Source organism: Anopheles stephensi, chromosome 2 (assembly GCF_013141755.1).
Source record: "Anopheles stephensi strain Indian chromosome 2, UCI_ANSTEP_V1.0, whole genome shotgun sequence".
In the NCBI taxonomy this organism is placed as follows: domain Eukaryota; kingdom Metazoa; phylum Arthropoda; class Insecta; order Diptera; family Culicidae; genus Anopheles; species Anopheles stephensi.
In genome coordinates this window covers 12,552,920-12,567,425 of record NC_050202.1, presented here as the reverse complement: position 1 = coordinate 12,567,425, position 14,506 = coordinate 12,552,920, and the positions used below count along the sequence as shown (strand labels likewise).

Genomic DNA, 14,506 nt, shown 5'->3' with positions numbered 1-14,506 from the left:
ACTATGGTGGAATGGCACAGATGAGATTTGGACCCCGGTCCTGCCGTGTGAAGATCGACGTCGCTGTCGCATCTACCAACGGGCCACCAGGATGCTTGGACTAAATAAGTTAAAATACTGTTCATCTGGTGTCAATTTATTTTCCAAATGCAGACTTCCATATCGATCAGATAGTGACCGTGACTCAACTTAGATAGGTTTACCCTTTGGACCAAACTGGATCTTCAAGAAACAACAGTCTCCTGATAGCAATGATAAGTACCATTAGCATGTTCACGACCCATAGTCGTGATCACTTAGCTCCACCCAGGTACAAACTAGATCACACTGGTACTTCGATATGCCATATACGGTACGTGTATGTCATAACTTCGGAATATCCTATTCAATGCGCTGCTTATTAAAAAGCACTTAGCACCAATCAACTGAAGGGTGTAAATAAAACACCAAATATGGGTCTGCCCACATCACAATTCAACCACGGGATGCGACGCAACAGCAACATGTACCACAAATTGTAAGTCACGTTTTTACCCCGACAGACTAATTCTTGGTGGATTATCGCATTAATCGATACGTTTAAGTGATTGTTGATAGTGTCATCGCCCTGCTATTGGTGCTCCCTACCACACCGTACCAGATCGTTTGCGTGTACGATGCGTGCACCATATCCAACATCGACATCAACCGCGACGGACTGTACGCCTTCTCGTTCCTCACCAACGAAACACAGACACTGATTTTGAAGCGTGCCACTGGAAAGCGGTTCGATTTTTCCTTCCTTCAAATCATCCCCACGCTGGAGTTGATTGTGCTGGAGCACTGTAAGTTTGAGGAGCTAGTGATGCTTCGTTTTAACATACCAGCATCGTTAGTGTTGCGATACGTTTCTCTCAAGCACATTCGGTTCCACGCTAGCGATAGTACACTCAAAGACATTAGACTGTTCCGAGTGCCGTTCAATGTTATCCCGCGAACGGTGCTCAAGTTGCGACAGCTAGTGGACCTGGAACAGTGTCGATCTCGGATGAGCCATCTTCAGCTGAGCGTGCTCCGGAACCTCGAAAGCCTCGCGAATCTTAACCTGTCCTACAACAAGATAAGAACCGTAACCGTCGACACATCGGGCGATTGTTGCGCACAACTGAGGAGCCTTAATTTGGTGGGCAACATGTTGGTGCGCTTCAATTTCGGTGTACTAATCTATCTGCAGCGGCTGGAGCGCGTTTTTCTCGGACACAATCACATCGCAACGATAAACACGCAGGAGAACCATAGCTATTTACCTAAGGTCGAGTTTTGTTCGTGGAAAAACTATTACCTGGCGTTGGTAGGAGACAACGCTACCAATCCGAGGCCTCCACAGTGCCACGATTACTTTGCCAACCTTAAGCTAATAACACTTAACCACAACAGACTTATCCGGATCGATTTGAGTAAATTTGAGCGCATGAATGTGCTGGCTGATCTGGACCTGGCGTTTAATGACATTAAAACTATTGAGATAGCCAAAGGCAGACTGCCGATATCGTTAAACATGAGTGAGCTTAAGGGCAGTGCTGGGTATTTGCACGACTTATCACCGGATGTGTTTTCTGAAACGCAATAATAGCGGGGTTTAAAGTTAAAAACTTGAGTATTATCCTCTTCAAATTATAAAAATTTACATCAACTCTCTCCCAATAGTTGAGCTGCCGGGTGTATGAAGTTCTCAACTAAGTACTAGATCCTTGGGTATAAATCAATCTAATACATCACATAAATGAGTCAAGCGAAGCTCTTTATTGACAAGCAATTTGTTCAATTTGTTTTATTTATTATCCATCGTACTTTGCTTCTTACATTTGTAATGCTTTCTTAACTGCTACTACATGAAAGACAGTCTTCATCCTCGATCTCAACCTCGCTCCACCGTCAACCTCGACGTCCCACCGCCAGGAATCGGTCCGGAATGCGACGCTGCTTGGCCGGCGCACTTTCATCCCGAGCCGACTTTCCCTGCTTCTCGTCGGCGGCGCCCACACGCGATTGAACGCTCTCCACCTTCGGCAGGTACGCATTTACACTGTCTTCCGGCACGCGTTTGCTTGAGCCAGCGTTTCTTGGCTTCGGCACAAGCTCATCGTAGTTGAATGCCTTTCCCAGATTGCTGGGCGCTTCCGGTTCGTCTTCGGCTGGCGATTTATCGTACTTTTCAAACACCACCTTATCGAACTTGGCCAACTGCACATCGTACACACCGGGAGCAATCTTGTTCACCAGCTGGTCGAGCGGCGATCCAGCCTGTGACTTAAACTTGGGATTTTCCGCTCGAACAATCACGTGCCGCGCGTCGGTTGGTACCTTCAGTATGATCTCGATGCAACTGCCCGTATCCGTAGGTTGAGGGGCTGATTGGCTGGGTGTTTCCGGTTCGCTGTGCTGTTGCTTCTCTGGCATAACGGCATCAACCGCATCCGTATCGTCTTCATCTTCTACCTCATCGTACACATCGGCGTCTTTGGTGGATGGTACCGGCGTCTTTGGAACCGATCCACCGCTGGGCAATGGCAATGCACTAATGTCTCGAATTACTGGCAGTACCCTGCTGATAGCAGCCAGCACATCGTTCGAATCACTCGGTTTAACTGCACCCATTGATGTGGGGTCCTCTGCTTCGAACGGTGGCGTTGGATAAAGATCGGTAAGCGCTGATCCAGCTGGTTCGTTTCTTGCAGCGGGTCCTTCAGGCTGTTTGTTCTTGCTTGCCGGCTTGTCCGACCCCTTCTTGGGTTGAGGCTTCGAGCCCTTGCTCGGTTCCTTTCCTGACTTCGGAGATTGCTTAGGATTGTTCGTGGCGTCATCTGACTCGGCTTCTGGCTTCTCGTCGCTCGAGTCGTCTTGCTGATCTTCAGGCTCTTCCGATGCCTTGTCGTCTTCGTTCTTGGTTGCAGGCTTATCAGATCCCTTCTTGGGTTGAGGCTTCGAGCCCTTGCTCGGTTCCTTTCCTGACTTCGGAGATTGCTTAGGATCGTTTGTGGCGTCATCTGACTCGGCTTCTGGCTTCTCGTCACTCGAGTCGTCTTGCTGATCTTCAGGCTCTTCCGATGCCTTGTCGTCTTCGTTCTTGGTTGCCGGCTTATCAGTTCCCTTCTTGGGTTGAGGCTTCGAGCCCTTGCTCGATTCCTTTCCTGACTTCAGCGACTGCTTAGGATCGTTCGTGGCGTCATCTGACTCGGCTTCTGGCTTCTCGGCGCTCGAGTCGTCTTGCTGATCTTCAGGCTCTTCCGATGCCTTGTCTTCTTCGTTGGGCTGTTTGTTCTTGCTTGCCGGCTTGTCCGATCCCTTCTTAGGTTGAGGCTTGGGCCCCTTGCTCGATTCCTTTCCTGACTTCGGAGACTGCTTAGGATCGTTCGTGGCGTCATCTGACTCGGCTTCTGGCTTCTCGTCGCTCGAGTCGTCTTGCTGATCTTCAGGCTCTTCCGATGCCTTGTCGTCTTCGTTCTTGGTTGCAGGCTTATCAGATCCCTTCTTGGGTTGAGGCTTCGAGCCCTTGCTCGGTTCCTTTCCTGACTTCGGAGATTGCTTAGGATCGTTCGAGGTGTTGTCTAAGTCGTCTTCTGGCTTCTCGTCGCTCGAGTCGTCTTGCTGATCTTCAGGCTCTTCCGATGCCTTGTCTTCTTCGTTGGGTTGTTTGTTCTTGCTTGCAGGCTTGTCGGACCCCTTCTTGGGTTGAGGCTTTGAGCCCTTGCTCGGTTCCTTTCCTGACTTCGGCGACTGCTTAGGATCGTTCGTGGCGTCATCTGACTCGGCTTCTGGCTTCTCGTCACTCGAGCCGTCTTGCTGATCTTCAGGCTCTTCCAATGCCTTGTCTTCTTCGTTGGGCTGTTTGTTCTTGCTTGCCGGCTTGTCCGATCCCTTCTTAGGTTGAGGCTTGGGCCCCTTGCTCGATTCCTTTCCTGACTTCGGAGACTGCTTAGGATCGTTCGTGGCGTCATCTGACTCGGCTTCTGGCTTCTCGTCGCTCGAGTCGTCTTGCTGATCTTCAGGCTCTTCCGATGCCTTGTCGTCTTCGTTCTTGGTTGCCGGCTTATCAGATCCCTTCTTGGGTTGAGGCTTCGAGCCCTTGCTCGATTCCTTTCCTGACTTCGGAGATTGCTTAGGATCGTTTGTGGCGTCATCTGACTCGGCTTCTGGCTTCTCGTCACTCGAGTCGTCTTGCTGATCTTCAGGCTCTTCCGATGCCTTGTCGTCTTCGTTCTTGCTTGCAGGCTTATCAGATCCCTTCTTGGGTTGAGGCTTCGAGCCCTTGCTCGGTTCCTTTCCTGACTTCGGAGATTGCTTAGGATCGTTCGAGGTGTTGTCTAAGTCGTCTTCTGGCTTCTCGTCGCTCGAGTCGTCTTGCTGATCTTCAGGATCTTCCGATGCCTTGTCTTCTGAATTGGGTTGTTTGTTCTTGCTTGCAGGCTTGTCGGACCCCTTCTTGGGTTGAGGCTTCGAGCCCTTGCTCGGTTCCTTTCCTGACTTCGGCGACTGCTTAGGATCGTCCGAGGCGTCGTCTGACTCGGCTTCTGGCTTCTCGTCGCTCGAGTCGTCTTGCTGATCTTCAGGCTCTTCCGATGCCTTGTCGTCTTCGTTCTTGGATGCAGGCTTATCTGATCCCTTCTTGGGATGAGCCTTCGAGTCCTTGCTTGGTTCCTTTCCTGACTTCGGAGATTGCTTAGGATCGTTCGTGGCGTCATCTGACTCGGCTTCTGGCTTCTCGTCGCTCGAGTCGTCTTGCTGATCTTCAGGCTCTTCCGATGCCTTGCCGTCTTCGTTCTTGCCTGCCGGCTTGTCCGATCCCTTCTTGGGTTGAGGCTTCGAGCCCTTGCTCGGTTCCTTTCCTGACTTCGGCGACTGCTTAGGATCGTTCGTGGCGTCATCTGACTCGGCTTCTGGCTTCTCGTCACTCGAGCCGTCTTGCTGATCTTCAGGCTCTTCCGATGCCTTGTCTTCTTCGTTGGGCTGTTTGTTCTTGCTTGCCGGCTTGTCCGATCCCTTCTTAGGTTGAGGCTTGGGCCCCTTGCTCGATTCCTTTCCTGACTTCGGAGATTGCTTAGGATCGTTTGTGGCGTCATCTGACTCGGCTTCTGGCTTCTCGTCACTCGAGCCGTCTTGCTGATCTTCAGGCTCTTCCGATGCCTTGTCTTCTTCGTTGGGCTGTTTGTTCTTGCTTGCCGGCTTGTCCGATCCCTTCTTAGGTTGAGGCTTGGGCCCCTTGCTCGATTCCTTTCCTGACATCGGAGATTGCTTAGGATCGTTTGTGGCGTCATCTGACTCGGCTTCTGGCTTCTCGTCACTCGAGTCGTCTTGCTGATCTTCGGGCTCTTCCGATGCCTTCTCGTCTTCGTTCTTGGTTGCCGGCTTATCAGATCCCTTCTTGGGTTGAGGCTTCGAGCCCTTGCTCGGTTCCTTTCCTGACTTCGGAGATTGCTTAGGATCGTTCGAGGTGTTGTCTAAGTCGTCTTCTGGCTTCTCGTCGCTCGAGTCGTCTTGCTGATCTTCAGGATCTTCCGATGCCTTGTCTTCTGAATTGGGTTGTTTGTTCTTGCTTGCAGGCTTGTCGGACCCCTTCTTGGGTTGAGGCTTCGAGCCCTTGCTCGGTTCCTTTCCTGACTTCGGCGACTGCTTAGGATCGTCCGAGGCGTCGTCTGACTCGGCTTCTGGCTTCTCGTCGCTCGAGTCGTCTTGCTGATCTTCAGGCTCTTCCGATGCCTTGTCGTCTTCGTTCTTGGATGCAGGCTTATCTGATCCCTTCTTGGGATGAGCCTTCGAGTCCTTGCTTGGTTCCTTTCCTGACTTCGGAGATTGCTTAGGATCGTTCGTGGCGTCATCTGACTCAGCTTCTGGCTTCTCGTCACTCGAGTCGTCTTGCTGATCTTCAGGCTCTTCCGATGCCTTGTCGTCTTCGTTCTTCGTTTCAAGCTTGTCTGATCCCTTCTTGGGTTGAGGCTTCGGGCCATCAGAAGCCTTGCTCGGTTCCTTTCCTGACTTCAGAGATTGCTTAGGATCGTCAGAGGTGTTTTCTAACTCGTCTTCTGGCATTTCGGCACTCGAGTCGTCTTGCTGATCTTCTGGCTTTTCCGATGCCTTGTCTTCTTCGTTGGGCTGTTTGTTCTTGCCTGCAGGCTTGTCCGATTCCTTCTTGGGTTGAGGCTTCGAGCCCTTGCTCGGTTCCTTTCCTGACTTCGGAGATTGCTTAGGATCGTTTGTGGCGTCATCTGACTCGGCTTCTGGCTTCTCGGGGCTCGAGTCGTCTTGTTGATCTTTAGGCTCTTCCGATGCCTTCTCATCTTCGTTGGGCTGCTTGTTCTTGCTTGCTGGCTTGTCGGACCCCTTCTTGGATTCAGGTTTTGAAGGTCCTTCCGCTACCTTGTTTGGATCCTTTCCTGATTTTGGCGATGATTTGCTATCAGTCGGTTGTTTTCTCGATGCATCTTCCGGGACTTCATCATCCTTAGCACCCTCAGGAACGGCAGGCGACCTGGCAGCTACATTCGGTTTTGCAGCTGGAGTCTGATTTTTTTCTGACGGTTTCTCCAAATCCTTCGTTGCCTGCGGTTGTTCCATTGTGTTCGGTTGCTTTGATACCTTCGGGTATTGCTTTTTGGGCGGAAAACTTCCTTTTGATGGAGACACTTTTCCCGGTTCGGAATTCGCTTCATCTCCGGTTGGTTTGGATGGAGATTTTCTTGACGGTGTTTTCGAGCTTTCTGCTGGTTTCTTTGCCGGTTTTCCGAACGAGCTCGGATCTCTTACATTTATCAGACGAACATTTTGCTTTTTGTTTGGAGTTTCGCTGGGCGTTGCAGTCGATGGTGCCGTTTTTGCTTTTACACTATCATTTTCTGCATCACTATTTTCCGGAGCTCTGCCACCGTCAGTCGCCACCGTGGTCGGATCATCGTTTTTAGCGTAGGATGGAGATTTCCTTTGCGGTTCCTCCGCTTCGTTATCACTCTCGAAATCTTTCTTTATTTTATCCGCCATCTTCTGTAATCTACCCACGTCTCCTTCCTCCGTACAGTCGACCGGAAATAGATCTGACGCTGGTCCATCTTCACCGTTCCTAAAATGGTATCGTTTCGTTTGTAAATTGCAATCGATTCATACGAATTCGGATATCGAGCCACAGCAGCTCTATATCGTGCTGCCACCACAAAGTATCGCCTTACCTCAACAACTTTAGACGCTCCCGGGTCATTTTATCGGGCGCAGATAAGCTTACACTGCGGTATCCCGCCACATCGGCCAAGTAATGGGTGACAAACATTTTTCCCTGTCCATCCACATAGCCGAAGCATCCGAGAACGGCTCCATCGATGGTTTTCTGATGCTGAAACTGGGTTTCACCCTTCCGATCCGCCTTCATGTACTCTGCCTTGCCTGCGAACAAGGAAAGCCATGTGTGTTATGTGCCATTTTCCACTAATTTATCTTGATTTGCTTTTGTGCGTTCCATTACCTCCACGGTACGCTCGTGCATCTCTCGCCTCGACGAAAAGTGCCAGCATGGGCAAAAGGATCTGTGTAAAATGTGAGAGTCGTTAGTGAATCAGATTTATTCAGGGCTCTTATTTTTCTTTTTAGTTTCCCTTCATTTTGTCTCTATCCGCCTGTACTTATCAACGTTTAAATATGATGTAATTAGCAAATAGTAACATAATTTAAATCGAGATCAAAAGGACAGCAATCTAATTAGTGTCAACCGTTTGCTGTGCGATAAATTGCACATTTGAATCCTATTATATTTTCTATCGGAACGTGTAAAACAGCTCATGTCTGTACGAGAACGTAGTGTCAGTTTAATGTGCTTTGACTCAAATTTTCAAAGAATAAAATTTAACTAAAAACCATTTAAAAAATATTCTCACATAAAATATATAAAACAGTAAAAAAACAATAAAAAAAACAGTATCCAGCTGTACACTTTAAACGATCAACGCAAGTCATTCGCATGCAAGCTCCAAGCTTGAAATATTTCAACCGCTCATAAGCGCTTTGTTTCACGCAACGCAAACTGGTTTCAGCAGCTCCTGCTGCAAGTCCTGGTCGAGCTAATTAGCGAGGAAATTCAGCCCATTGGGTTAATTTGCATTTTTAATTAGAAAAGGAAATGTGATAATTAAAGGTAACGTTTTAGATAAATAAAAATATGTATTGATTGATATTTATTGACTGACTGCTCCAGCTGCAGGTGAAAATGAAGTTAAGGAAACCAGAAAACGCAGATCGAGCCCTCGCGAGGTTATAGCGCTATTGGGGAAAAAACAATTAATTCATCATAAACATCATCAGAATATTCACAAAAAGGGCAAAAGTTCCAATTGCCTGATGAGTTATGGCAAATTTGCAGTTATTATAATCTACATTGAAGTTATCCGAGCTTATGAAATATGAAATCATGATAAATACTCTTGATGGCAGTAAATACTCTAGACACTCTTGACTGCATCTTGGGGTAGAGGCGACAACGGTGCAGGTCTTCATACGGCCAGACCGGGGTTCAATTCCCATCCGGACTGTTCCCCCGAAATGAGGACTAACTATCCTTTTGCTAGGTATCATTAAGTCTAGTAAGCCAGAAAAGGGCAGGCATGACCTATAAGAGGTCGTAAGGCCAAGTAGAGAGATAAACACTCTAGAAAATAATATCTAAATATTCCGTAAAAAAATGATTTACAATTTCAATGAACAGACAACTATAAATCAAACATTTTACTCGCCTTTTACATTTTACTCGCACTTTTCCTTTTTATTTTTCTCTCTCATTTTCTTTAGAGGTTAAAGCAAGCAATATGATCTTTTTGATCTTACCAGATGCATAATATCATGCGAGATTTATACTACCCCCCGTCTAAGAAGCCGAAACACACCTTCAGTCATTACCAATTGGAACGCATCCTAGATGGGATTCGATACCGATACCAACCGTGGGAAAGACCAGCGCCACTACCATTAAACCACCAGTCCGTCTCCCGGCTTAGCCATTAAATAATCATTAAAAAGCTCGTTGGAGTAGCAGCTCATCACATGCAGCTATCAAATATAGCTGTTTCTTTTATTTTATTTACGTAAAATAATACCACACACTCCAAGCGCATTAATTAGCCAGACATTTTAATTGAAAAGTGTTTTTTATTAAGAACTTCCTAACACATCATCCAGCTGAGATGCTTCAGCAGAATCAAGACAAGGATCAAACTACCACAACCTAACGCTTCCTTAATTACGTGCAATAAATAACTCTCTTAGAATTCTCTTCACAACACTTCCAGACTCATCAATCTCGTGCGTATTTAGGCCGGTTTGATGCTACGCAATCATCTCACAAAAACAAAAAGCTTCAGGATCGTAAAAGAAGATGACACAGGATCTTCTATCGAAAGGTCACCGAAGCAGAGAGTTCTGAGTGATGCTAATCGACACTTCTTTTCTGCTCGATCGTATTCAAGGATCGTGTGCCATAACATGCTGTGATGCGATGGAAGATAATTAACCGGCGCGTAGAGGTTGAGCAGCAGAGCTTGATGCTATCGTATTATCGCGATCAGGCTTAGTAAGTTCCGGTTTGGAATTTAAGACTCCTTCAACGATTTATAACTCATTTAATCTAGGAAGTCCTAAGATATATTTCCTTTATAAATTTCCACCAAAACGTATGCTCTTCACTGCGCTGTGCACCAACACTGGTCGTGACACATCTCTAACACGCGTTCATCATCGCCGTATTTCACAATCCGCTCTAGACAACTAATTCGGGGGTGGCTACCAAGCGTTGCCTAACGGCTTCACCTAATTTACTGCCCAACCACACCAGCGAGCGTAGGATTTGCCACCAAAACTTACCCATCTGCAATCCAGCCGCATCTTGACTAACGCGCCGATCTGATGACGCGACTCTAGGCGACTGTATTGAATTCCTATATGCCACTCCACCCCAACAAAAAACACGGCTTGGTTCCAATCCGGGTGGCCCGGTTTAACAAACGAATCGATATGTCTCACTGGTAGAGTTTGGTCCACAAAACTGCAACCGGACAACCAGCTTCACCAACACAACCGAACACTAAACTACAGCTCACCAAACCAACTCCACCAGGAAACTCGCGCCAGAGTTCCTTATCGTTTGAGCGCTTCTGCCCAACTGACGACCGGCCGGCAGGATCAGCAACATTTTGATAAATCCAGATTGCGCATGCAATTCACCCCACCAGACACACACGCACACACACACACCGGCAACCGAGGAACCAATCTTCAAACGATCGATTTCTTCCCTGTCGTGGCTGTTTTTCTTACTGCCGTCTTACTGTTGCCCGCAACAGAGCTAACAAAATAGCATAATTTAGAGCCAGCATCAACAACAACCGCCACGAAGCACGGGCTTTTCCATTTTATGTATCCTTTTTCCTGCCCCACCGAGATCTTCCCTTGCGCGAGGCGCAATTTATTCTAATGACCTTACCAACCCGCATGCTTGGCCCTGAACCCGGCTCGACGCCCGGCTTCACGACGCGGACAGTAAGGTGAAGCGAAATTCTCCAAAATTCTGAACCCCAATAATACGGTCAGTACCGAAACCGACACGCCACGCGGTCCGTATCATCGTCGTCCGATCGGTGGCTGTGCACAGGTTGCCCTGTCTGAGCCTCGACTGCTGTAAACGACCGATCGCCAAATGGAAGATCGGACCAGTTTTTCCGCTCAGCTTTCGCCTTCCGCTGGCAGGGTTCCACTCTCGCCCGCCCGATCGTGCATCTTTGCAGCCACACATTCGGGAGGATCCTCTTCTTCGCTTCGGTGCGGGCAACATGTTTATGGTACAGTAATTTATGAACGGTCATTTACCACGTACCACGGGTGGAACAATCAGCGAAATTTTCGGAGGATCACACAAGCACAGGATTAAAAGTTCGCCCGTGGTGGTTCTGTTGTGTCTATGCCTATCGATCAATAATCGCCCGTGTTCTAGATACCCCTTCACGGTAATAGGTTCGCTAGACAACTTTACTGCCTTAAGTAAAGCTTTCAAAGTGGCGCTGGGGCTCATGGGAAGAGATTTATTAGCATTATTCATAAAGCACCTGTTTGGGTTTGCGGAGTGTCCTGTTACACCGCACCATATACTGTGCGTTGGGTTTTTTTTTGCTCTTTCTTGAGTGGATTTTTGGTCCGGTTCTACCCCTAACCGTGACGCGATCGTTGCATCAGCTGGTTGTTGGCGAATTTGCTTTTTTATCACACTTGCTGCGTGATCGCGATTGTGAGCGCATCGGTGCGAAACTACATGGTGGTTCAGAAGTTCTTCTGAAGGGATTCTTATGCAGGATCATGTGATTTTTTTGTAATTTTATTGTAATTATTTATTTGAAATAAGAACAGAAAATAAACTTATTTTACATTTCTTTTTTTCACATAACAGAACAATGGAAAAATGACTTCAACATCAGTAAACAACCAACATGTATAGACTTATTTCTACTGAATGTACTGAAAATGAATTTCTCTCGTAACTGCGAAATCATTTCACTTAAAAATGACAGTGGATAGTACATCGAAGAATATTCTTCTGCCAAGCCTTTCATTTAAAAACTTTAAAATCATCAACACTCATGTTCTACATTAATTAAGATTAAATGTTGAAAATTCAACCCTTATCTCACCGATCTCTCTCTCTCTCTCTCTCTTTCTCTCTCTCTCTTCTTGGTTTAACAACCACTTAGGTCATGTCTGCCATATCTGGGTAGCTAGAATTAGTTTGTCCTCACTACGGGGGAACGATTCGGATGAGATTTGAACCCCGATCCTACCATACGAAGACCGGCGCCGTTGTCGCCTCCCTTACCCTTAAATCGGCCTCACTTAAATCCTTTTAAATCTTTTTATAGGGATCTCAAGCTTAATAAAGTTATGTTTTGTTCAGTCATTGCAGCTCGTAGAATAAAATGAAGTCGATAAAGTCCATCTTAAAATAGACTGAGGAGTGCAAAAAGCGCTCAGCTCAGTAGTACTTTTTTTACGCTCAAATATAAATCCTTTGATGCATAATACTCGAGCGTAGGACACAATCTTCAGGATCGGGTATAAAGAGCCAAGGAAAACCGAAATGACTCGTTAAGCTCAAAGCTGCAAATGGAACTGTAAGGAGCTGTAAGGAGAAAACAGGAGCAGCACAAGAAGAAATTCAATTAATCATTGCACCCTTTTAACCAAGAAAAGTCTTTTCACAGTCTACATTTTATTAAAAATTTTAACATGTTTTCTTCCAACTTTAAAGTGACTTTAAAATAATATAGACACACGAAAATTTGTTATACTTTTGGACTAAAAATATAGCCCCAATAACTGATTCCAATATTGTCCTTTAAGCAAATGTACTAAAATGGACACAAATGAACACAGTTGGTGAGAGGGTATGTTCATTTATGTTTTAAAAATATTGTTCAATAAGATTTTTTTTACATAGATCTTATTGCAACGTGAGCATGAGCATTCCCAAACAAAAGGACTTTAAGCTTCACTTTCTATTTATCTTTGTACAGCCTTTAGCACTGCACGATTTCACTCTCCAGCTGTTGCTGACTAACCGAACACTAACATTAAATAAATCACTTCGTTTAAGCTGCACTGCTGACGGTTTGCGGTATAAAAGGTTTACTTCCGTGCGCAAAAATAAATTTATGATTTATAACTATGCAAAAAGTTTCCTGATCGATTTTCTTTCCACTTTCGCACACACAAGTTGATCGGGCAGATGACGAAGCAACGAAAACAAAAAAGGTTGTTCTGATTCTGACCACCCTGTGCCTGTCGAGCAAAGAACCAGCGTTTTATGTTGCTGTTTCTTCTGCATATCGCGTTTCGCTTTCTCACTTTACTCTTTCGCTTTTATCGTTTCGCTTTCTGCTCATTATGCATTCAGGCTCGTGTTGTTGTTTTTTTTTTTCTTCCTTCCCTTTGATACGTCTGTCGTTCTACCTTTTCTCAAAAATTCTGCGCTTGTTTCTTGATTTTTTATTTTATTTTTTTATTTTTGCGTGGAAGGAGATTTAGAAAGAACAACTTTTCTCAGCATCTCTCCCGCTGCATTAGCATATTAGCTTCGGTTGCTTTCCTTGCTCCCATTCTCCAGCACGGGTAAGAATTTTCAAGCGACCCTCGCCATCGACGGTGAGCGTCTTGATTTCCAACTACCACCGGGTGGATCGATCGTATAACCTCGTTGTCGCTATAAATTTTGTATCCACCGTTTGACCTGTTCCTTTGACATTTCGTCCACGCTGGCACATCGGCCACTCTCGGAAACTGGTTCGCCAGTGCGCTGCTTATCTTCCACTATCAACCAAAATTTACACATCACATTACTGTGAGGATGCTTCCAAAGAGCAAAACGGATTAACAGGAGTGATAGCAAAAAAAAAAAACAAACCATTCTTGTTTCGTAAACGAGAAACAAGGGGCACCAAAACCCGGGGCCCACCATCCATCCGCAACATAAACCATAAAGAAAGGCATTCAGGTGTCGTCTTTCGGGGTGACTTTTTTAATTCGATTTCTTTTATTTCAAATGTATTATAGGCAGATTGAAAATTAATTTCAATTTTAGAGGAAAACAATTAATACATCTTCATAAAGGGGTTGTTGAATTGTGTTTTCGGAATGGAGTTTCGCGTAAGCTGCAATCAAATAACCATTCTGTTAATTGATACTGAATTGGATGCATTTACCTCTTACTTTATGGGCTTCTTGACGATTCTTGGCTAACATTTCTGGTTCAGGTTTTTCAATCGTTAAATTGCTTTTCTGTCTTATTTACGGCGCTTTTTTATTGCGGTAATGCATACTGGTTTGAGCGACGCATTTTATAATGTTGCGAAATAACTAATTCAAATCAAATGCATGAACCGAAATAAGCAAATATTCTTACAGTTTTGTAAAAAAAATATAAAACATTTCTTATCGTGATATAAAAATTATAACATTAATCTCTTCAAGCATTTGAAGCGACCACTTGTATAGCTCTCGTCGGAATTGTTCCATAATCCAACAATGCCAAGAATACAAGATTACTATTTTAAAATGATTCGTAAGATATGTTAATTAAACTCAAATTTTTAATCAATTTTGTCCCTTTTATTCGATTGTTATGTCATCATTTAAGAGAAAAACATCATTCCATGCCTTCCACACGATAAACCTCGAAAAACGCCTTGAGATATGCAATCCGCATTGCGCATACAGTGATGATCGCACCAATTCCCACACCTAACATTTTTTTCACTAAATTTTTGAATTAAATTTTTAACCGGGTCTTATTTTTCTTACTGCTCCTGGTTTAGCACATCTATTAAGCATGGTGAGGTCTCCAATCTATTTCCAGAAAACTGGGTTCAGAACAATCAATTCCTGCAATCAAGCCTGCATCCGTTCTTCTACATACCGGTCTCACCTTGATACAGCCAAAGCTATGTTCCTGTAAGGT

The 14,506-nt window shown here is 45.5% G+C and overlaps 2 protein-coding genes across 12 annotated transcripts; one reads left to right on the top strand and one right to left on the bottom strand.

The window, feature by feature from the left end:
• The first annotated feature begins 486 nt into the window (after positions 1-486).
• Positions 487-1,634, top strand: LOC118504098. The gene is made up of 2 exons (XM_036038182.1): positions 487-517; positions 598-1,634. Exons 1-2 carry the CDS (start codon positions 504-506, stop codon positions 1,607-1,609), a joined length of 1,026 nt encoding a protein of 341 aa, XP_035894075.1. The 5' UTR covers positions 487-503; the 3' UTR covers positions 1,610-1,634.
• Positions 1,635-1,759: 125 nt separating this feature from the next.
• Positions 1,760-10,255, bottom strand: LOC118504050 (nucleolar protein dao-5-like). 11 transcript variants are annotated; one of them, XM_036038069.1, is made up of 6 exons: positions 9,871-10,255; positions 7,487-7,547; positions 7,197-7,407; positions 4,042-7,090; positions 3,549-3,651; positions 1,760-2,987 (listed from the first exon to the last, which is right to left on the bottom strand). In XM_036038069.1, exons 1-6 carry the CDS (start codon positions 9,889-9,891, stop codon positions 1,915-1,917), a joined length of 4,518 nt encoding a protein of 1,505 aa, XP_035893962.1. In that variant the 5' UTR covers positions 9,892-10,255; the 3' UTR covers positions 1,760-1,914. The 11 variants fall into 11 exon arrangements, with proteins under 11 accessions (XP_035893962.1, XP_035893958.1, XP_035893959.1 ...); XM_036038065.1 differs by having other exon boundaries at positions 1,760-3,273; positions 3,469-3,651; positions 9,871-10,253; XM_036038066.1 differs by lacking the exon at positions 3,549-3,651 and adding an exon at positions 3,847-3,897 and having other exon boundaries at positions 1,760-3,468; positions 4,264-7,090; positions 9,871-10,252.
• Between the last annotated feature and the right edge of the window lie 4,251 nt (positions 10,256-14,506).